The sequence below is a fragment of the Haliaeetus albicilla genome, chromosome 8 (assembly GCF_947461875.1).
Source record: "Haliaeetus albicilla chromosome 8, bHalAlb1.1, whole genome shotgun sequence".
NCBI lineage: Eukaryota > Metazoa > Chordata > Aves > Accipitriformes > Accipitridae > Haliaeetus > Haliaeetus albicilla.
Window position 1 is genome coordinate 16,445,645 of NC_091490.1, and position 24,305 is coordinate 16,469,949.

The window sequence follows — 24,305 nt, forward strand, 5'->3', positions numbered from 1 at the left end:
TGTGTTCTGTGGGAGATATGTCAGTATAGCAATGTGTGAGAAGCTCAAATCTTGCAAAGAGATGAAGAGCTATTTTGCTGATTTACCCTGACAGCTGTGAAGATATGTCTTACTGATCCCAGCACATGTATATGAGAATTTGTGTAGTTCTGTTAATGCAAGGGCTGGGACAAAGTAGCTTTGTGGGAAGTGGACTTAGACATGAGTGCAGTTAAACTAAGATTGGCATATCTACTATTATTTTGATGCCTTGTATGAAATAGTTGAAAAAAGAAAAAGCAACACAAGAGTTGCTCTTTTCAAGTAACTTGTAAAATGCACTGAACAACCCCTGCATTTGTTTCATTTGGAGTATAAGGAAGAAATGAGTTTCGTAAAACGGGTTACTTCTAAAGAAAAGGGTATTTGTGCATGACTGTATCTAGTATTATGAGAGGCACTGCCTGCTTGCAGGCTATTTATTGGTCAGTCAATAAGCAGGTCAGATCAACTACCTGATTTGTAGTTTTTTATGCTTACTGTTTCTAAGAATCCAACCATAAAACAGACTCTCAGTGATAGCTGCCCAGTAATATATTATCCTTTTTAGTCACTGAACTTTTACAAAGAGGGAAGGTGGGGCAGTAATATGAAAAGTTGGTGCTAGCCAGTTAGGCAGTATTTTAACAGTGCAGAGGCTTAACTAGAGGAAAACTGCAGCAGGTGCCGTAAACATTTTGCTTGGTATGTGGTTTTGACTGTAAGAGGAAAATTTGATTATCTTGTATATTTGTTTTTAACTATTAGAATTTGTGAAAAACTACTGAAGAATTTGATACAAGATATTTTATAGTAGTGCCCTAGAAAATTTTGTTCTTGGAACTCATTCTTAAAATGTATTCTTCTCCCCCCCACCCCCCGCCTCCATGGTAACCATGGAAATACATGCAGTGCAGAAACAAGAGGTGTTTGAATTTTCACAATTTTTGCACAGTTTTCAATTTTCTTTGTAAAGTAATACTGTTACATTTCACACAGGAAGGCGGTCTTTTACACTATATGTCCTGTGGTAGTTGCAACATTTTAGATTACTTGCTGGACAAAGTTCAGCTGTAACCACAGAGGGTGGTACTGCACAGATGAAGCTTAATTCCTAATTGCTCACAAAGCACATGGATGTATGATAATTGAGGATTTTACATGTTAAGATTTCTTCACATAACCTTTTTTGTATTAACTAATTTTATACGTAAGGAGTGTTAAGTACTGCATTTGAAAGTAATTCTATTGAAGGTATAATTTATTAATTTAAAATTTTAAGTTAATAGAATTAACTTACCTAATACATTAACTGAAAATTAATAACTTAAAATTAGAATTATTTCTCAGAAGTCTTTTCAGTAGTCCAATGCCATACTTTCATGGTCACATTACACTAGCACAAACTGGCACTCCTTCAGAAAATGAGCAGTTCTACTGCCCCACATATTTGCCCATTGCCACCCCACTTCTCCCTTTCCTCACCCCAGGAGAAGCATTCATGTGATGAAAAGAACTGGGAGCTGCTGTGGATTAGAATTAGCTTCCCTTGTCCTCCCCTGCCTTCTGTCCATTACTTTTAATCTGGCCTAATTCCCTGACCTGACTTGGCACTCAGCCACAAGGATGCTCTTGCTCTTTCAAGGAAGGTCATGATAGAGAGGCAGGGATGAGGGACTGTAGAAGGACAGGACTGGGGCAGGGGGGCGGTATTTATACCAGCCCATACTGAACACTGAACTGCAGCCTAACAAACCAAACTGCTATTTCTTGGACTTTTAAGCCTCAAAGCATGTGGATTGTTGCAAGAAAGGAAGCAGATTTACGAATGTGTCATCTCTGGTAGTCTAGAATAATTCCCTTCAATGAACTCTTCAAGGGCAGGAAGAAGGTATGAGAGAGACTCCTTTCCTTAGGCCAGAGCTTAGTTTTAACATATTCCAGAACTAACTGGATGCCAGTTCTAACTGATTGGTTTAGAGAACTGGAACAAAAAATCAACTCTTACCAATCAGCAAAAGGTTGCTAGTAATGCTTTAATTTGAAAGGAAAGTTTGGGCAAGAGAGGTGCCACCCTGAAGGACCAAAGTACCTGAAGGGATGGAATGGCTTTCGCCCACCAGGAATCTGCAGGAGACTTTAAGTTATGTCCCTTGTTTGGGTGTTCGGATGAATCTATTCTGCTTGTCTGCACTGAGGAAGTCTTGCATACAATCAATAATTAAGGAGTTGAATAATAAATCCCAGCTTGGTTCATAGGTTTTGGTTGTTTGTTTTGGGGTTTTTGGCATTTATCTGTGTGTGTCTTGAGGGAGGAGTCACTTTTTTAATGAAGTATATTTGTTTATAAAGTTTGATGAGCATTGGGTCTGGATTCTCTTTTAGATTAAGACAGCAGAGTTTTTATCTGATCTTGGTTTTGGTGGAAAATGATTGAATCAGGACGTATATGCATGTACGACTCTGCTGAGCAGAGCTAGTACAAGACTTGATTGTGTTCATGACTGAATAAATTTACTGATTTACATTATGCGTTTGGGAGTTTTTAAACAAAATTTCAGGGATGCATATTTTAAGTGACTCAGTTGGGTTTGGTCCTGTCTCCCCAGAGTGGTCTCTGTTATGTTGTACTGTTGGCATTAGCAGGGTTCGCCACCTCTATTTGGACCAGTATTTTATGATTTCATAAAAACAGTAAGGGGGAAAGACTGAAAATTGGATTTGTAAATAAAATTGATTTTATTATCTGTAATAAAAATAGAAGGAAGTCAGTCTGACTGTGGCAGTTGTGTGCACCAGGGTATCTACAGCTCACAATTCAACAAAGACAGGTATTATCTCTGATAGCTGAAAACCTGCCTCCGGTTTTGGTTTGTCTAAATCTGTCACATCTCTTGTGCAGGCTGTTGCTGTCTAGCCAGCCAAGTAAAGAGGTGAACATTAAGTAAGACTTCAGCTTTAATTTACAGCTTAAAATTATAGCCTGTAGCACTGAAAACTAAAATAATAAAAAAAATAAAAAAATAATTAAGAAGAAAAGCTGGGCTCTTTACAGAGCTCTTAACTGTTGCAAATTTGCTTTTATAAAACTGACAAAATACTGTCTAGCTCAAGACTTCAAAATCATGGACAGGATTAAAACAAGATTTTGTCTGTGTTCCAAATTGTGAGTTGTAAGGGATAAGAACAATTTGTATTTTACCATTGCTGCACATCGTAAATTAATTCCTGAATGTGCTCCCCCAAAAATCAGATTCTAATGCTTTCTTTTAGTCTTTAGGCACTGCAGCTGTAATCAGTCTTAATTTCCTGTTCATCCTGTTCTTCTCCCTTTTTCTCCATGGTTTTTCCATGCCCTTCTCTTCTCCACTTCTTACCAGTCCTTCCCTGTATTCCATAGAAGTGTTTACAGTGTGCAGTTAAATTATTAGCGCTTCCATTTTAATCGCAGACTTGTATGCAGTTAATAATTCTCACATGACCATTCATTTTCTAAGAAGTTTCAGGTTGCGTATCCCACCAAATGGGCTCTTTCAGAACTGCTCTGTATGTTTGGGGTTTGGGGTTTTTTGTTTGGTTGGTTTTTTAACTGAAGGAAGGCTTTTATGCATTGCAGCTGGTACGTTAGTTTGCTTTGCATCACCTGGTTGTATCATAATTGGTGTTTGTGCTGGTTTTGGCTGGGATAGAGTTAATTTCTTCATAGTAGGTGGTATGGAGCTGTGGTTTGGATTTGTGCTGGAAACAGCGTTGATAACCCAGGGATGTTTTAGTTTCTGCTGAGCAGTGCTTGCACAGAGCCAAGGCCTTTTCTGCTTCTCACACCGCCCCACCAGTGAGCAGGCTGGGGCTGCACAAGAAGTTGGGGGTGGACACAGCTGGGACAGCCGACCCCGACTGACCAAAGGGGTATTCCAGACCACAGCACGTCATGCTCAGCATATACAGCTGGGGGAAGAAGGAGAAAGGGGGGGACGTTTGGAGTGATGGCGTTTGTCTGCCCAAGTAACTGTTATGCGTGATGGAGCCCTGCTCTCCTGGAGATGGCTGAACACCTGCCTGCCCATGGGAAGTGGTGAATGAATTCCCTGTTTTGCTTTGCTTGCACGCGTGGCTTTTGCTTTCCCTATTAAACTGACTTTATCTCAGCCCATGAGTTTTCTCACTTTTACCCTTCCGATTCTCTCCCCCATCCCACTGTGGGAGAGTGAGTGAGCGGCTCTGTGGTGCTTAGTTGCCAGCTGGTGTTGAACCACGACAGTTTTTAAACAGAAATGTAAAGTAAAAACCTTGCTCTCAAAGTAAAAAACTTCATAAATGAGATATTAAATTGATGCAGAGTTTATTAATCTAGCCTTAGTGACTTTGCAACTCTTAAGGCAGAAACAAGCAAAACCATAGCCGGTCAGTTTTTCACAAGAGGGCCAGTAGGTATGTCTCACTGCAGTGTTAAGACAAGACTTGCCCTGTACCAGGCGTATATCACATTGGACTTTTTTTCCCCACCGTTTTCATATTGTGAGAAACAAAGCATTTTGTTCTTGTCGATGGTCCGTTTCAATGATACCATTTCAGTTTGTGTTTTGAAATGCTTCCCAGCTATTAAAATGTTAACTGGTGCTCACACTACCTCCTCTGAGTGTATAATAATATTTAACACTTAGTTGTGTTCATTTTCAAACACTTGCCAGGGTAGAGAAATCTTCTTGTAAGCCTTGTGATACTATTCCTGCTAATCAAAAGAGAAATTTAAAGAAATTTAAGATGACAGGTTAATGGTCTAAGAATGGGACTTAGAACTTGAATCGTACACTACTCACTTGCTTTTGAAATGTGGTACAGTAACCACAGGATTACTGGGGCGTCTATATACATCTTGATAATGTTTAAGGCTATAAATATTGTTTTTATAAAAATGAAATGTACATATATATTTACCAGAATCTCTTCATACATATTCATTTTTCCCTTAAATGAAATTTGGAGATATAATTAAATAGCCCATTTAATTCCAGACTTCAAGTGATTATATTACAGTTTTGGAACAAAAATTGAATTGTATTTTGATAAAGGGCATTTTAAATACCAAGCAGAGATTGGCATTTAGCGCAGCAGATGGGGGTTTGTAGTGGTGCCCAATGTTTAGTCTTAATCAGTTTAGTTCTTGCTTTCTTGCCATGAATCCTATCCAAATACTTTTTTTTTTTTTTTTCCCCTCCCCCCCCCCAAAAAAAAAATCTGGCTTGCTGGCTGGCTTTTGTGGGAGATGTGCTTGAGAATAACAAATACAGTGCATGTGGGAGGTGGGAGAAAGGCAAAGTAATTCATGGTAACTCTTCAGGACTGCTCCATCTGTGACCCTTTTCCCTCTGCTGTCATTGCACCCCTGCAACTGAGAGGTCCTAACCTATTAAATTTTTTTCAGGGGCTTCCTTCTGATTCATTCGCTCTTAAACTGTGTTTTAGGCCAGAGTACTCTTTACAGTACTCATACCCTTCATTAACAATTTTTTTCAATAAGACTGCTAGCTTTTCATAAAAAAGTTAATCAATAAAAAAAAATACCATGCATTGTGTGAATATACTGTTAGATAACAATCTCCTGCTGTTTGAGAGCAGGCTCAGGGGTTTTTTGGTTTTGTGTGTGGTAGAGGTTTTTTCATTTGTTTGGTTTTTGGGTTTGGTTTTTTTTTTTTAATACCTCCTTGTGTGCCAGTATTACCTAGGAACCTCTGGATCTTGAGTTCTACTTCCCTTAGAAATCTCTTCCGGCAGACTTTCCTGCTTATCACCATGTTGTGTTGGTTCTGAGTACAGCTCTCCACAGGCCCAGTCTCCCCTTGATATGCGAGGGGATAGCTTATATTTTGTCTAGCTATGTGCGCACCTGTAGCATTTCTTCTGACCAGGGTTTGAACTGAAGCAGGCAGAAGTTACAAAACTGCTTGAAGTCTTTCAGTCAGGACTCCTCGGCCATTACCCCATTTCTTACTACCTTTTTCTGAATCTCCCCAGATTTGCTACTATATGCTTTGGGTGTCTGCATTGCATAAAACTTGCTTCTCCTGCCAACGATTGCTCTTGTTGGTCTCAAAGAGCTAGGTTTGCGCTGTGTGTTTGTGCCTACCTAATCCCTGGACCACTGTGCATCTTCTCCCGTTCCAGCTGGTTTCCTTCCTAATGCATCCAGTTGTTTTGACCCACTGCTGTGGCCCTCACTGTGCCAGTGCTGTTAGTCATGCTTTGCTCTCTCCTTCTAGCACCTTCCTTTCTTGAGCAACAGCTTTTCCTCTTTTAGTTTCAGCCTCCTTCACTCCAACTTCTGCTGTACCAATGAAACTAGACTGAATAGGGTCTGTTTGCTGGCCTTTGCATACCCTCCTTGCATCCTCATCTTCACTCAGCTATATGGGTGATCCTTGCTCTTCAGTGTTTTTTGACAGTCTTACAAAACTAAATCATGCTTGTATGGTGACCGTACAGGATTCCTGTATACATTCCAGTTTGCATACAGCAAGTTTAGACTTTTCAAGGGGTTCTGTTGCTGTTGTTGGGTAACGGGACTGAAATTTGATTGTGAATTTTTTTTGGAGACTGCTTGCCATTTCTGTGCTATCCACCACATGCCATGCAATTCACACATGCTGTCTTTTGGAACAAAGTGCTAAGTAGTGGGAAGATCACCAGATTACAGGTTTTATTGTGATCCAGCATGCTACGATGAAGATAGATACACTTTTGTTAGCAACAGTTCCTTGGATGTGTGTGTCTTGGAATAGATTAATTATTAAAGATGCCAACTTGATCTCCTGAAGTTTTATAAGCTGTGCTTATTTCTGTGATGCATCATCTTTTTTTCATACTGAATTTAGCTGCCTTTGGGGTTTTTTTTTTTTCTCTTTTCTTTTCTCAAACATTCTGTGACTTAGCATGAGTCATTCTGTCTGTGTGGGAAAGGGCTGGTTTATTACAGGGTCTGTTCTTGAGTGGGGAGGGGAAAGGGTGGAATGTATTTGTGTTTTCTATGTGTTTGTTGTGGAAATGCATAAAACTTTTTTTTTCTTCTCTTTCTTTCCTCTCTTCATCATCTCATCTGTGTGGGTGAATGTTCCTGCAAACCCATGGGGAACCTATAGAGACTTTTGGTATGCTCATTCCTTCATTAGTGCCCAAAGTCATAGATGCTAGGAACAGTTTAAAGACTAGAAAAGCAAACAAGAGTCACATCGTCACAGTGTAAGGTGGCTAAAAATGTGCACTTGAGGAAAACAGCTAAGTAATCATCTAATAAACCTATTTGTTTGTATCATCACAATAATACCAATGGCCACTACTATCCAGTTGGCGTAAATTTTGATTCTGTGCTACAAAAGTAGAAATGAAATGTGTTCTCCTGTAGCAAGAGCTAATGTTTTGTGATTGAGATATAATTTTCAAAAGTACCTATCCTGTTTCAAATTCTAAGTCCTATTTTCAGAAGTGACTTAAGTTGCCTAAATTCTCTTTGAAATCACCTGCTGAATTGTGTTGTGGTGTAGGAGACCAGGTGACCTCTGAAAATGAGAACCAGGCACAATTTGACCCACTTTCTCATTAGGAAGAAAATGTAATTCTAAAAAAAACACACCACAGAATATGAAATCGTTTTTAAAAGATAGCAATTTTAAGATAAGTGAGTGTCACTAGGTAGCTTTATTTTGAAAATACGTGTTCAGTGCTGCTTTCCAAGAAGAGAGCGAAATTAAAGTAGAGTAAGGTAGAAGAAAGCTTGTGGCTTGCTTATATTCTAGAACTGCGAGATTTTTCTTATGCTTCCACAATCTGAATATTTCCAGCTGGATCACATTTTTTTCATCAACAGCTTTCTTTATTCCATAAGTAGGACAGAGAGAAAGATGACTACATGTAAATGTCATTGTGTATTTTTATAAATACTGAATAATTATATTTCAGTGCAAAATATGTGGAAACTTAAAATATTTATTTATATGAACAATGGAGATAGCATGAGGGATATTTAAGACATAATGTACTGTAATAACATGAAAAAAAAGAGACCAATTATTTCATGTTTTGGTTGTGCTATATAGTGTTAGAGTTAACATTCATTTCTAAGCTACAGCCACTTAAGTTTGAAGGCTTAGCTTTTTGGTAATCTTAATGATCATCTTAGGTTTTTTTCTTGTCATTAAGAGAAAATAATATTCATGCTACTTTGACATAAATTGATGTTTTAAAAACTTCGTCGGTGGTCATCACTTTATCAAGTCATCTCTGTTCTCCTAATGGAAGAAGGATCATCAGGCATGAATTTGGACATTGTTAGCTTCCCTTTTTTGTGTTGAGAAATTATTTCATGCCACAGGAAATCCTGTCCTTTTCTCAAATTAGGATCATTAAAAGTCATTACATGAGTAACCCCCATAATTCAAAAACAATGGAAATATTTTCCCCAGACAGGATAAATATGTCAAACATTTTTACTGATTACCCACTAAAATATTTTTAACTCTCAGTGAGTTTTAATACCAATTTAAAGTAGTTCCTTTGATATAAACTATGTTTTTCTTACTCAACCATAAGTTTAGGGTAATAAATATGTTCCTTCTCTCTAATATTGCTTGTTTCTCTTAAAACTGCTGAGTGGATATCATGCTTTAAACACTTTTCTAACCTTGAGGTCTGCCAGAACTTTTGACAATTTTTCTGAAATTTCCATTACATTTGCTGCTCCATCAGAGCCACTGACGGTGGGAGCCATAAACCTCACTTGAGTATTTTGTGATAGTTAAGTCCCATAGCACACTTGAGAGTGGGGTGGGGCGGGGGGGGACAGGGACAAAAAAATTCACAACCAGCCTTCTCCAGGGCTGCCACTGTTTTTACTGCTGCTGTAACTGTACCGGTAATAAAAGAGAATTTTTTTAAAGTTCTCTGTGTAGACACTAGTATTCTCTGAAAAGTAAAGTACAAAAAAGTTGTGATTCATTAGATGATTGTTTACAACCTCTTATAAACCTAATTTTTTATGACCGTCAGAAAGTAAAATACAGTTGCTAAAACTTGTTTTTCTAGATACTGACCAGAATAATCTTGGCACATTGCTGAGTATTTTTAGAAACTGCTTGTGGCAGAAAATCACAGTACAGAAAATCCACTGTTATTAATATTGTGTTATGTGAAATGATTCAGAGAACACAAAAACAGTATGATATTTTCTTCTTGATTCTGTGACTCTTTCAGAACCACAGCAATGTCTGAAAACACCTCCCGTTTATGACTGTGCATTAAGTAATCTGCATTGATCTGGCTGATAATTGATACTCAAAAAACCAGAACAGCTGAAAGATGATCTGAACAAAATATGTCGGTGCACATTTTGAACAGTCATCCAGAATTTTGCTATTATACATGCCTTCAATTTCAGTGGAAAATCAATTCTAAAAATACATATTCTCTGACTGTGGGCATGCCTAATGTGCGGTGGTGTTGCAGCCCTGTGCTTTGTCTTTGCTTGCAGTAATGCTGTCCAGTTGGTACTTGAGCTTGCAAACAGCCTTTAAATAAAGGTGATGAGGGGAAAAAGCAATGAGATTGACATTATGCTCAATCAGCTGAAAGAAAATGTAACTTTTATTTAACAAAAATAGATAAAAAGTCTGTCTTTGTGGAATGGCTATTTATAAAAGTCAGGTGTTTGTGGTTTTTTCCCAGTCAAATTAAGAACATCTTACATCACCTTAAAGCCTGCTTGCGTATACACTATTGTGAGTTATTAGAGCTGGTGTAAAGTAATTTGTGTAGAATGATATAGTTACTCCAGAAGGCTTAGAGATCTCCTGGAGATATTGTAGAAGTTCTAGAGGCATTGGTGCTTGCTTTCATATATGATGAAAAAAGCATATTATGAGTTGAAGAATGAAGTTGATAATGAAATTTACATATGTTATTAACAAAGCATCTCCATCACATCCGTGATGAATTACACTAATTAAAATGTACTTTTTTGTGTGTTTTCAGTGAAAGAGTTCCTAGCCAAAGCCAAAGAAGACTTTTTAAGAAAATGGGAAAGCCCCCCTCAGGTATCAGTCATTTAAGCATTCAATAATTTTCTCTATTGCACTTTTTTTAATAATGTTTTCAGTGTGTTATCAGTCTGTAATGAGCAGTGCAGAAAACAGAAATAAGTTTAATACAATTTTTAAAGGAGTTTCCATTTTTAATGTCAGTTTTGTCATTGAAATTCGTCAGCAGACTCTCGGGTCTTCTCCAGATTTGAGCTGATGAAATGCTCATAGTGAACAACAGCTTTCTCTTACTGAGAATGATGTTCACCATCAACACGACAAGACTCAAAATCTATTGGCATGTTTTAGCTGGCATTTTATAACAATAAGCACTGACACATCTGTAATTTACCCTGTTAATAATTTCCCCCATGGTGTTAGTGGGAATTAAGGGTATTAAGTTGACTGCACAGAGCTTGGGGGCAGGCTGAGAAGCTTGTTAGAAATCTTTTAGAAGTTAAACTTGGGGGTTGGGGGGTTTCGGGAAGGGTCATTGTTGTTTTTAAAGCAGCATTTTAAATGCTATGATAATGAATATCTGAGATAATTTATTCAGTGATATGGTCTCCAGACAATTCTGATGTAGAACTGTCTCCAGAGCTTGGGGTTTTTTGCATGTTTGAGTATTCTTGTTTGTGAAGCATGAGGGGGTTATTTATCTGCATGTTAAATTCATGATCTGTTCACCGCTAAATGTTTCTTACTAAGCAAGTGTCATCTGTATGGACAAATTATAGAAGTGTTGATACAATTCAGTTAAGTCTTCTTCTGTTTTAATGAGTGCAATGTAAAATCTCTTATTAATATTTGACAGGCATGAAATTATAACAGTATAGTTGGCTATAGTTGTCTTTGATAAGTGTAATTTTACTCATTTTTCTTTCATAAATGAATTCAATTCATACAGTTAAAATTGTCTTTGGCTATTAGATTGTAAATAATGTCATTATATCCTTGTACATGTAGAATACTGCTGGCCTAGATGATTTTGAGAGGCAAAAAACACTTGGAACAGGATCATTTGGGAGAGTTATGATGGTGAAACATAAATCCACAGAACAGTATTATGCTATGAAGATACTGGATAAACAGAAGGTTGGTGTAATTTTTAGTGGTCTTTGTGGTACAGAAGAGTTTGACGTAGACAAAGATCTGGTAACTGTGGCTAAACTGTTGCACTTACTGTGCTTTTTCTTATGGCACTTGGATACTGCTGATACTTCAAATGCTTGACTTTCTTTTTTAGCCAGCAGATTCAGTTGTTGGGATCATGTAGAATTCTTACAATGGCCAGTAACATTAATGGCAGGCTAAAGAGGCTCTATGTCATGTCCAAGGCATTAATAAAATGTCATCAGTTAAATTCTTTGCTTAGCTTTTGTAAGGTGGCCTATATATTCTTTGGCAAAAGGAAAACGTAGGGCTCTAGTTAAAATAAATAAATAAATACACTTCTGCAGGGTAGCTCAAAATTTTGGAAGACTCTTTGCATCAGAAGTTCTCAAAATTTTCATTAGTGAACCATAATTTAACAAATTGTTTGCACAAATTATTTATTTTCCATTCTTGATCCCATGAGGTATTACTTTTTGTATGCATAATTATGTAATAATCCTGTTGCATATATAGTAGCTGCATGGGTAGAACAGTAGTCTCCCTCTCAGAAGGGCTGTCACACAATAGACATTTTTTGTGTTGAAAACTTAAGTGCTGTAGTCTGAATCTGTATTGTCACTCCAGCCTGATTTTTTTAACAGCTTATTACTCTTAGATTAAGTGGTGTCATTTGATGAAGTTTAGATTTTAAATAAAATAGATTTCCAGAAACCTAAGAAGTATTTTAAAGGATTTTATTAATACAATTAGTTTTCAATGGTTTTGACAAGTTTTTCAGAAGTACATTATTTAGACTAGTAGATTCTAAGGTTGTCAACATCAGAGCTCTTCTTAATTTGTAAGGCACTGTACATAACTTTGCTGCTTTATAACAAATTATATTAAGAAAATATTAATCTGGCAAAGAGAACTTAATATCAGCAACTGACAAAATGAAAGTCAGCATTGCCTCAATGTGGACTCTTGCACTTAACCATTATTACATTCCTGAGTAATTTTATATAATGGAACTGTGGCAGTGACATAATCAAACTGTTTTCCCTGAGTTGCAGTTCCAGTATTCTTTACATGTGATTTGGGGTCCTGGACCTCGAATAATGTGTCATTTAATTAAAGACTGCTTTATAATGGTCAGACAAGAAGAAACTAAAGTAAACTTACCTTTTAGTGTCAATTCTGGCATTGGTTTTTTGCTTGGAAAAGCTCAATTTTTTGCAACTTCAGCATTCCCCTATAACAATGGTTTATAACTTTTATTTAAACACCCAAACAATTAAATTAAAAAGACATTCCAATACGGTACAACTGAAAGACAGCCCAAGCCATTTCCACCTGTGTGGAAATTTACCTCATTGTTACCTCAGTGTGGCTGGTGGCATCCTGCGGGGAGTGTTGCTGTAACGTGAGGTGTGATGAGCATCCGAGTGCTGCACAGAGAGCTCTTTGTCAAATTTCAGATTTTCAACTGCTTTTTCTTTGAACCGTTTTTCATGAATGGCCGAGTCCTTGTCACTGGAGCAATCTAGGAAATTACATCTTTCTTCAGACAGCTGCCATAAAAATAGTCTGAGGATTTAAAAAAAAAAAAAAAGTTAATTAAACCCATTGCTACCTCTCAGTCTAAAATAAATTGGAAAGCTATAGCTATAAAATTATCTGGTAAAGCAAAAATTCACATTTTAAACAATTGCAGTAGAGTTGCAGTAAAAGATTCACAGGATTAAAGATGTTTGTGTTGAGGCATCAGTCTTCTATTAGTAAATTAGATTGTTTTGTCTATAACCAGAAGTCTTGAAGTGTTCCTTTATGAAATACGTGCTTTTTCAACTCAACTTAGTTAGCATATATAATTATATATTTATGTATTCTATTAGAAATATATAAGTGTTATATTAGTAACTTCTATTAATTGATCGAAAAATAGGAGATGGTTTAGGGAGAACACATTCATATCACTTCATATATTATAGAAAACATACAGATGCCTGAAATCAGACAATGTGCAGGCTGCCTATAATTTTTCATTTACATTTTAGCTGAAACAAGAGAAGGCATATTGTGTGTCCCTTTGTTATCCAATCTTATGCTTGGTTCATCAGGATATGGAAAAAAATTAAATGTAATAGACGTTGATGTAGCCAGTAGTCTCGTGTGTAGGGTTTTTATTCTTTTATTTGTCTGCCTTGATTTAGAAAGGCTGTGACATACCATTGCTTGGCTAGTTTCATTTCGTAATTGTTTTTGGAAAAAAGAAATTGTTAACAAAAGCTCAGACACAAACAAGCTGTTGGGGAATCTGCCATTACCAGATACCATTTGATCTACAGGAAGCTGTCATCAGAATGCCCTGAGCCTGAGCTTAAATGTGAGCAAAGCTGTGTTACCAGAGGCTCCAGTTTGATATAATGTGTTAAACAGCAGCTTCATCTGCAGTATTGTTGCCATCACCCTCCAGCATCTAACCAGCAGAAGGTGCAGGAAGGGTGGTGAAGTCTTGTCTAGCATTGAAGATGAACGCTTCACAGTATCAAACTAAAACCTTAGCTTGCTTGTTTTAATGGCCAAGAGCTTTTTACGGATGAAGGGGACACTTCCCACAAATAAGCTAATTCGAGCAAAATTTTTATTTGGTCCCTAAAGATCTGTGATTCAAAAGAGATTTATTACTTTCAACTCACTATTTCTTTTCTGTGGCATCTATTTCAAAACAGTAGTGTTTTTTTCAGAGGTGCTACCTTTTCCATCTAAAAGTTAAATTTAAACGCAGTTTCAGTCAGGGTTGGAATATCTTGCTTAGCTGTTATTTGTAACAGTTAGGTTTGATTTCCAAACATGTAAGAACAGACTTGTTTTGGTCACTCTTGTACATTTTCTCCTTGTTTCCTATGGGGGGAAAAAAAAATAGTAACTTTACTTGGAAATCATGCCATTCTCAAAATGAGATATAGATAAATTGTGCATTAGGGATTAAGTAAAATGGAAGGAAGTGATTATGCAATGTTCGGGTTTAACACAAGGAAATCAATTGTTAATTACTGAGAAAGCAATAATCAGAAATCTGCTGCTTGCTGCCTTGTTAGCAGCTTACCGTTATAATGGATTCCAGGAAGGTAGCACTTGATTTTTTTAATACTTTTGCTAAGCAGTTTGCTAAGCAGAAGAGCAAAACCCATTGAAGGGTCTGACAGAAGTAACTATTGTTTGTAAGAATGGAAATTTTGAATTTGCGGTTTCCTTAGTCTTCTCCTCACTAATGTGTGAGCTATATAAAATAAGTCAGTTTACTCCTGTTCACACATAACAAAATTCATAATTAAATGTGTCTGACACTATTTCCTGCCTTTCTTAGCAAAGGGTCCAAAGATCAAATGGATTTTATTGAACTGTCGTCTTGCTGCAGAAGTATCTCCATTACAAATGCAAGCAATTCTTAAGAAAATGTAAAGAGATGTTTTCCTTACTGATTCCAATACTTGGCATGTAGTAAGAAACACTACTTCTAGAGTTATCTGCAAGCCATATTGCATGAGTATTACTCTTTAAAACGTCATTAGACTTTTTAATCCTTTCTTGGCACTGTTGTTGTGCTTGTAATCCATAAGGTTTTTCATTATCTGTGAAGTTACAAGCTTGCATTCAACTAATTGTTTTACACTGAAAAATTTATCAACAACTATAAAATGTCATACTTAAACCAAAGATCGTTTTTTTTCTCTCCTAGGTCGTCAAACTGAAGCAAATAGAACACACGCTGAATGAGAAGAGAATATTACAAGCGGTGAACTTTCCTTTCCTTGTAAAACTGGAGTATTCTTTTAAGGTAATCATTATCTTGAAAGTTGTTGTTCTGGTTTCAGGGAAGTGCGTGCTCAAACTTTAGATACCAAAACATTTAATTTTTACAGTACAATAGTTTAAGTATTTTTGTTTTCAAAGATGCTTCACTTGGCGCTGTTGCCAGGTCTTCAGCAGGAGTTCCTGCACTTGTGTGCCCACTTGCATGCACCCCAGTTCACCAGGTGATGACTGAAAGGATATCTCCAAATAAATAAATAAAAATGAAATTAAATTCAACTCTTAGAGATTTCCCTTGTTTTGAAGGGAAACTGGCTTTTGTACAGAGCTTTTAGGCTTCATTCTGGTTTTGAGAGAAACCAAAGGATGTATTTTTGTACCAAGATATGGAATGGTAAATTTGTAACTGTTCTGCAGATTTTTTGCTTGAGATTTATACCTGAGGCAGGTCTTAATGACAACCTTAATCATGAAGGAAAGAACTTGGAGGTTAGCTTATAATATCATGACAGTATGTGTTAGTCAGTCTGTAAAGAAATTGAGTATTTTCCGTATTTATAGTGTGATATGTGTCCTCTATATATTTCTCTTTTTTTTTCTTTTCTTTTTTAATACCATTGAAAATGAACAAACATGTTCTACCTTAATCTTTACGGTTTTGAGGTTTGGGGCTAGGGCTATGGGAGACGAGAATGCCTCAGGCTGTCAATTCTGAACTTTTAAGAGTGCAAGGTCTTGTCTTGCAGTAGGCATCTTATTCTCTCTTCCTTCAGGTCACTTACGCACCATTCTGTGTCAAACTCATTAATTATCTTTATTCAAATTTACTTTAAAAGAGATTTCTTGAGATATATGGTGCTCCATTTGTCACGTGTCTGCGCTTCTTTGAAAATTTCTACCGGTGTTGTTTTATATTTAAGGTCGTTGGATGGCTACAGTTTTTCATTTTCATTCTTTAATAAAATATACCATACGTAAGAATTATAGAGACTATAGCATACCTAATATGTATTTGTGTGTGTTTACTTGCTTCCTTAGGACAATTCTAATTTATACATGGTAATGGAGTATGTTCCTGGTGGTGAAATGTTTTCACATCTAAGAAGAATCGGAAGGTTCAGGTAAGAGTATTAATGACATTATTCCTTTAAAAAGGCTTATGTTGCTAATTTTTTATAAAATTTGTTAGTACTGAAGAAAAAACTCTGAAGGTGTAAGTGCATTTAATTTACCCCTCTTTCAGTGAACTTAAACTAGTCAGGCAGTGAAAAACTTGTAATTATTTCTTATTTTTCAGTTAATGCAGGCATTCATGATCTATGCACAATAGAATCTTGGAATTCCTATGCATATTGTCACCAAAATTGATTATAGTTTCTAAAAGTAAAATTTAATGTCTAAGCTCTGTATTTTGGGGTACATTCACCTTGATTTGCATGTGTATTTTAGCTGCAAGACTTAAATTAAATTTAGGGAATGAGTGTATTAATTCTAAAATGTTTGCTGTTTGCTTTTTTTTTTTACCTTGTTATATAGTAAAAGAACCAGTTAAAAGATACTTAATTTGTCTGTCCCTGGCAGTTACATGGTTGTTTCAGTATCTTAGCATAGCATTGGGGTACTTAATATTCTTTTAATTCTTCACAGTGAACCACATGCACGGTTTTATGCAGCTCAGATAGTGCTAACATTTGAGTACCTCCATTCATTAGACCTCATCTACAGAGATCTAAAGCCTGAAAATCTTTTAATTGATCAGCAAGGATACATCCAGGTATGATATTCTTCATATATTTAGGGAGTGGAGTCTTGTCTTATAGTGTAGGGTTAGGTAATTCTAGTAAATGTGTTTAGAATAAATGGTCTGAAGCTGGTTGGCATGTCAGCATGTATTAAGGGAGTGTTAAAATGCCCTACTGCATAGTAACGGTTAAAACCATTGGATTGTACTTCCTCTGACTAAAATTAAGTATGCACAATGGAGCTGTCTGCAGTTGAGCAAGTTGTCAAGGTTTCCCTTGGGGTCTGTGGTGAGAAGTAGGTGATTATATGGCTCTGTTCATCTGACCGATTTTATACATCTGCCTTAGAACAAGACAAAAGGGGCCCTAAAATGTCTGGTTCTCTGCATTGTTTATATAAGTAGTTTAGGATAACCAGCTTAGAAGTCAACATCAACACTATAGTACTTAATTTCAGTCAGATGAATCCCACCCTTGGAGAGTCTTAACCTTCTCAGCACATCCGGAGTAAGAGCTGAGTTGACATCAGATCAGAATTGCAGTGCTGCAAATGACAACTGGTTTTACAACAGCCTCTCACGGCACCTCCTCATCTTCCTTTTAGCTCTTACGGTTTTGATCGAAATGGCAAATGGGAAGGTGGTATACAGCAACTATCGCTCTGCAATGCTTTGCAGTCCCTAAACTATAGAAGCTCTTCTTTCCTCATCGCGCCACCTTTTGCCATAGCAGAATCTAAAAGGAAAATACATCACAAAAATGTTTGAGAGAAGTGGAAAGGATTCATATCTTATGTTGTTTATAACTGTAAAATAATTTTGCATGGAGAGTAAAATAACACTGTAGGGAGAAGAGAAACACAAGTTCTATAAATGTGGTTGGGGAGCACGATTAATGTAAAGCTATGAACGGCTTACTCCAGACTGGCGAGACTCTGTATGCAGCAGTATGTTTTTGTGATGGTGGGCAAACTGCAAATGATAAAGGGTCCAGCAGTCGCTCTTCTCATGTGTGGTTGGTTCGCTTCTGCTTCTGAACGGGGCGGGGGGGTTGTGTTCATATGTTGATACTGCAGCTCCAACTAAATTTTGTTTAGAAACTCCATTCATTTTCTTTTTTAATTTTAAAGCCGTTACCGTTTGTCCCATGTCTGCAGCATAGTCTTCTTGCGTAGACTGATGTGCATTCACGAACACAGAAATGATTCTTTGCTGACTGAAGCAGGTCTGTCTGGTCAGCACATCACCCTCTCCGTTCAGTTCCAGCTGTGAAGCAAAAGCTGCCTTGATAGTTTGGAGTCTGGCTTGTTTACTTGTGACACTGGTGTATCAGAAACATCATCACAGGTTATTGTATAGTTAGCAGTGATTATCATCATGGTACAGCATGTTTTCTCGGGGAATGGATTGAAAATTATACTGAGGAGGGGGAAACAAAAGAAATAGATCCCCAAACAAACATAGGCTTCATAGCTTGAAACGGATCCCAGACTTTCACATGTAACTCCCTGGCTTCCATATGTATTCCACAATACGGTCCAGGAAAAATCACAGAAAGGATGATATCGCATACAGAGTTCTGAAAACTTACTGCAGAAAACATGACAAGTGGAATGAAGAATTTATAACAGCCAAGAGCTTGCCGTTTGTGAATACAGTTACTGCTACGTTTTCCCCCTAGTCCTCAAATAAACAAGCTTGACTCTGGTGATGCTTTCAAAGATATTCAGAACCAGAAGTTACTGGAAGACCTCTTATGTTGTTTTATTCCCACACTAATTTTACATATAACCCTTATACACTTATGCAATAAAATTCTAAATTTACAAGACTGGTGGATATCTTGACAGTTTTTGTGATTCATTTATTTGTTAACTAAAGAAAAAGATAAATATCTTGTTCATATTCACGTTCTTTAAGGTTTTAGCAGTATAAACAGTCTGATGTGAAAAGTTAAGAAAAATGATTAATGTAGTTGCAGTACACGTGGAAGATTAGTAAGCCATGACTTTTTAAATCATAAATAGAAGCTAATGTCAGGGGATAATACATATTTTGTGTTATTTATTAACTTTATTATGAGAAACCTTCTATCTATCTGAATTAGAAGTATCAGAAGGACGGGCTACCAAAGGTACATCTGACTATGTGATTTGAGAAACAAATTTTTCCTCTGTATAAAATAGCTTTCCAAAATATTTCAAAAGTACTTAATTTTAAATTTCTTTGTAGAAATGCACTTACAGTCAATTTATTTCTTCTGATGACAGGTCACAGACTTTGGCTTTGCAAAAAGAGTAAAAGGAAGAACTTGGACGTTATGTGGGACTCCAGAATACCTGGCACCTGAAATAATTCTCAGCAAGGTACGCTGTCTTGTTATTCAGCCATGCATTTGATGCAGTTAAAACTTATCACGTAATTATTAAACTGAGGGATAAACAATTGCTTATACTTCCAAAATTCAATCTTGGCTAGCCAAACTCTTTACAACTTACATAAAATGCAGTTATTGCATTGTAAGTATATTTTTAGTATACTAAAACTTACTCCAGAGCAGGGATTTTCACATAACTATACAGAACTTTCTGCATATGCTTGCCATGTAACTTGTGAGGGGAAAAAGGGATTTAAAGAATCTGTAATTAGGTTATTTAACTAGCATCCTTATCAGAACAGCAGATCTGAGTGATTACATTCTGAATTGTTAAGAGACTAGAATGGGAGCTCCAGAGGTAACAAGAACCACATATTGGATGAATCAGTAGTCATTAAATAACTAGTCGCAGAGTGTTTCAGGTTTAAGGCACTTTACATGAAATCAAACATGACAAACCAGTGGTTTTACCCATGAAGTACATGTAGTCTAAGCTTACTGTTGATCGGTTTGTGCCTAGTACTTGCACTAAGTGTTTGAACACAGAAGAAATATTATTTATCATATAGCTATTCCACTGTAGCCCTTCATGTTTTGCAAAGGAAGAATATCCTTATAGTTTATGGAACTGCTTGTGATATAAACAATCATAATGCATAATATTAAAATATGCATTTAATATGTGGTTTAATTAAATACCCTTTGCAGGTCTTCAAAGGTAAATGAGAAATACTTTTATCTGGGGAGAAAATGTTCATTATTTGCAGCTTTTTTTGCCCTTATGTAGCTAAAGCAGCAGAAGAAATTGCAATGCATCTTCTACAAATTCTCCATAGTAGATTTTTCAGGAAAGACTGAGTCTTAGCCCTGAGCTTTGTAAAAGATGTCAGAGAACACATATAAAATTGATGGGGTTGGTGGTTTGGGGGTTTTTTTAATAATAAAAAGGATTTACTAATGATTTTATGTTCAGGCTTTAAAGATCAGATCACAAATGACTCTAACACCTAATTAACTAAACTTTTAAGCTCTTGTAGCTAGTTTACTAAACATGAAAATGAATGTTCTAAAACATGGATAATTAAGCAAAAAGATGACGGTGTACAATACAGGAAGTATTGTTATCTTTAATGAAATTTCCCTAAGTTTTGAAAGAAGTTTCAGTCGTTCTGTAACAAGATTATTTTTATTTTAAATAAATAAATAAATAAATTGTGCCCATTTATGTCACTTCAGCGTAAAGGCATCACTGAAACTCAGCACAGGAATGTGTGCAAAATGTTTCACTTGCATCACTGTTTCACTGTTATCACTGTATTAGATTTTAAGTATATTGCTGTTGGAATCTGTGAGCTTCAGTTTGGTTTGAACTGGGTTGAAAGTTCTGTATTAAACAAGCAATAATGCATTTGTTTTGTTCGTATTCCATAGGTATATATTTAAAATCTTAAACTGTGTTAGAAATGGTACTAACAGTGGTATTTCTCATTTTATTCAGGGTTACAACAAGGCAGTGGATTGGTGGGCATTAGGAGTGTTAATCTATGAAATGGCAGCTGGATATCCCCCGTTCTTTGCAGATCAGCCCATTCAAATTTATGAGAAGATTGTGTCTGGCAAGGTGGGTGAAGGCTCGGTGTATTTTCGCAAACGCAGTTGTTTGTCTTTGCAGAACCTGTCTTTTGTGTGGAGTAGATGCAGAATTTGCTGGCTACTAGAGACTGAGCAATTTGGAAAGAATATGGGAAAAGTTTGTAATGTTTACTTCTTAAGTATAGACATTGTTACAGTAATATTAAAAATCAAAGTTCTAAAAATCTGCTCCCTGCCTTCAAATTTAAAATGCAAGTTACTAAATTTACAGACATTTTGGTATTATATCCTTTTATGCTTGGATAAAAATGATTCAACAACGATTAACAACTGTATAGCTTTATGCTTAATTTGCCTAGTTATTTTCTTTTCTAGAAATATTTTTGCAGCTTTTGAGAAGCTCTAAAGATTTTCCATAATTCATAGTAGGTTTCTTTACTCCTGCAGTCCTGTACTTCAAGACATGTCTAATGTTCTATTCGGCTTTCATTGTTATATAAAATTTTTTAAAAATGTTTCCAACTTTTTCCCTTTTATTTTTCATTAATATCTCTTAGTGTGCCAGATAGCACAAAAAGGTGATCATTCTGTTGTTTCTCCTGCCAGCCAGTGTTGTCTCTTCATGTTTCTTTGTGCTCACTTGATTTGTTATGTTTCTTCTCTTTCTTGTCCCTACATAAACACAGGCTGTGCCGCATCTTACGTACTTCTGTAATTCTGATCAAGGGAAGTGCCTCAGTAGGCCCTGTGGTACACTGCAATGAGATTGACTCGTGTCTAGGACCTTATTTAAATCAAGGTGGTTGCTCTTTCAAAGGCTGTTACACTGAGCCTTCAGCTGTCTCCATGAATATATGGGAATTAGTTTACAAAGATATATTTTTAAAGAAATGTTTATCTTTTAAACTAAAAAAAATCAGGCATTTTTTCCAGTTGTATCTAATTTGTTTGACCTTTGTACTGTTGATCATCTGCCTTTTTTACTGAGTCCTTGGATGGATGGTTGCAGAAACAGCACTGGACTTGAACTATGGAAACTCTTAACATTCAGTTCTCAGCTAGCAGTATGTTTCCTTTATAACCTTAAGTCTTTCATTGAATCTACCTCAGGCACTTAGTTCTCTACTTAAAAAATGGAGTTAATATTTCCTTACTTCTCAGCTGTCTAGGTATTCTATTCATTAAAACCTGTGAACTTCTAATGTACTACCTTACAGCCATATTGACGGGTAAACTGAAGCAGTGTCCTTGTGTGATGGGTTGACCCTGGCTGGGCGCCAAGGTGCCCACCAAAGCCGTTCTATCACTCCCCCATCCTCAGCTGGACAGGGGAGAGAAAAATATAACAAAAAAGCTTGCGGGTCGAGATAAGGACAGGAGAGATCATTCACTAATTGCCGTCACGGGCAAAACAGACTCAGCTTAGGGAAAATTAGCTCAATTTATTACAAATCAACCAGAGTAAGGTAATGAGAAATAAACCCAAATCTCAGAACACCTTCCCTCCACCCCTCCCTTCTTCCCGGGCACAACTTCACTCCCGGATTCTCTACCAACCCCCCCAGTGGCACAGGGGGACGGGGAGTGGGGTTTACAGGCAGTTCATCACACGTTATTTTCTGCCGCTTCATCCTCCTCAAGGGGAGGGCTCCTCACACTCTTCCCCTGCTCCAGCATGGGGTCCTTCCCACAGGAGACAGTCCTCCACGAACTTCTCCAACGTGGGTCTTTCCCACGGGCTGCAGTTCTTCACGAACTGCACCAGCATGGGTCCTTTCCACAGTGTACAGTCCTTCAGGAGCACACTGCTCCAGCGTGGGTCCCCCACGGGGTCACAAGTCCTGCCAGAAAACCTGCTCCGTGGGCTCCTCTCTCCACAGATCCGCAGGTCCTGCCAGGAGCCTGCTCCAGCGCGGGGTTCCCACGGGATCACAGCCTCCTTTGGGAACCCACCTGCTCCGGTGTGGGGTCCTCCACGGGCTGCAGGTGGATATCTGCTCCACCGTGGAGCTCCCTGGGGTGCAGGGGGACAGCCTGCCTCACCAGGGTCTTCCCCACGGGCTGCGGGGGAATCTCTGCTCTGGTGCCTGGAGCATCTCCTCCCCATCCTTCTTCACTGACCTTGGTGTCCGCAGGCTTGTTTCTCTTACATGTTCTCACTCCTCTCTCTGGCGGCTGTTTCTCACTCTCCCAACTTTTTTTTCCTTCTTAAAAATGTTATCCCAGAGGCGTTACCACTATCGCTGATTGTCTCGGCCTTGGCCAGCGGCGAGTCTGTCTTAGAGCCGGCTGGTATGGGCTCGCTCTCTCTCGAACACAGGGGAAGCTTCCAGCAGCTTCTTACAGAAGCCACCCCTGTAACCCCCCCCCCCCCGCCCCGCTACCAAAACCTTGCCACACAAAACCAATACACCTTGATTATCAGACCTCTTGATTTTGCAACATGTTTTGATGTTAAATAATTCTATGTTCTGCATTTACATCATAACTGATCAGCTGAATATAGGGAGTGTCAAATGCTGAGACTATAGGGGAATGACAAATACAACTTTCTGCCTGTTCTTTTTCCCCTTTCTTCTCTCTGTCATCTCAAATGGTGTCAGTAGATCATTTGCTAGTAAAACCCCATGTAATTACTTCCCTTGAATCATCATCTTCAAACATTTCTTAGCCAGGTTTGAATGAATTGTATTGGCAAGTCACTTGTGTGCTGTCTTCAAATAGTGATGTATTATTTATGTAGGACTTCTGATGTTGGTGTATTTAGTTATCAGGAACAGATTACAGTACAGCATAAAGTTCCGGATTGAATTTTCATATATGATTGCTGAATGTTCAGTTACTTCAGAGCATATCTATATTTTCATATGCTGTATATATGCTTTACTGTACTGTATCTCCTGTGTGTGTGTGTATATATATATATAATATCTAAAAATTTGTTCCTAGAAAAAGTTGAGAATGCTTTGAGGTGATGTTGTGTTGGTGAGACACCAAGTTTAAATTTAGCTTCTATATCATTGTTACATTAAATTAATATTTTTCCCCAACTCAATCAGATCTAGAAACTTTCAGTTTAAAAAATGGTAGATGGACAAGGTAGTGCTATTGATAAAGGCTTTGTGAAACAGAAATACATGTGCTACAATAATCATCTCTCATTTCATGCATTCCTACTTGATTTGTTTTTAGAGGAAGAAATGGCCCCAGTGTTTCCTTTTGTGTGAACGTTGTTTTACTTCACAGGGGGAAGAATCAAATTTGTATATTGTTTTTTAATGTTGTGGATGTATAATTTTAGGTAAGGTTCCCATCACACTTCAGTTCAGACCTAAAGGATCTTCTAAGAAATTTACTCCAGGTAGATTTGACCAAACGATATGGAAATCTCAAGAATGGTGTAAATGACATAAAGAATCACAAGTGGTTTGCAACTACAGATTGGATTGCCATTTATCAGAGGAAGGTAAGACCCTTTCTGGTCAAAACTATTACAGGTCTTTAAAGGATTGAAGTAAAATTTCTAATTATTTAGTTTATTTTTTGCTTTCCTGAATCTGTTACTTTTAATTAAACTGAGAAAAGGTGAATGTAGTTT

The 24,305-nt window shown here is 37.2% G+C and overlaps 1 protein-coding gene across 5 annotated transcripts in view; it reads left to right on the forward strand.

The window, feature by feature from the left end:
* Nucleotides 1–24,305, forward strand: part of PRKACB (protein kinase cAMP-activated catalytic subunit beta) — a 75,758-nt gene that overhangs the window by 45,080 nt on the left and 6,373 nt on the right. For 4 of the 5 annotated variants that reach the window (XM_069789093.1, XM_069789091.1, XM_069789092.1 and 1 more), the window contains exons 2-9: nucleotides 10,039–10,100; nucleotides 11,052–11,180; nucleotides 14,923–15,021; nucleotides 16,035–16,117; nucleotides 16,644–16,770; nucleotides 19,008–19,103; nucleotides 20,613–20,735; nucleotides 24,009–24,173. In XM_069789093.1, the coding sequence (XP_069645194.1) occupies nucleotides 10,039–10,100; nucleotides 11,052–11,180; nucleotides 14,923–15,021; nucleotides 16,035–16,117; nucleotides 16,644–16,770; nucleotides 19,008–19,103; nucleotides 20,613–20,735; nucleotides 24,009–24,173 (884 nt within the window). Of the gene's footprint in view, nucleotides 1–7,108; nucleotides 7,164–10,038; nucleotides 10,101–11,051; nucleotides 11,181–14,922; nucleotides 15,022–16,034; nucleotides 16,118–16,643; nucleotides 16,771–19,007; nucleotides 19,104–20,612; nucleotides 20,736–24,008; nucleotides 24,174–24,305 lie in introns of those variants that run through there. The other variant, XM_069789094.1, reaches the window with a different exon arrangement.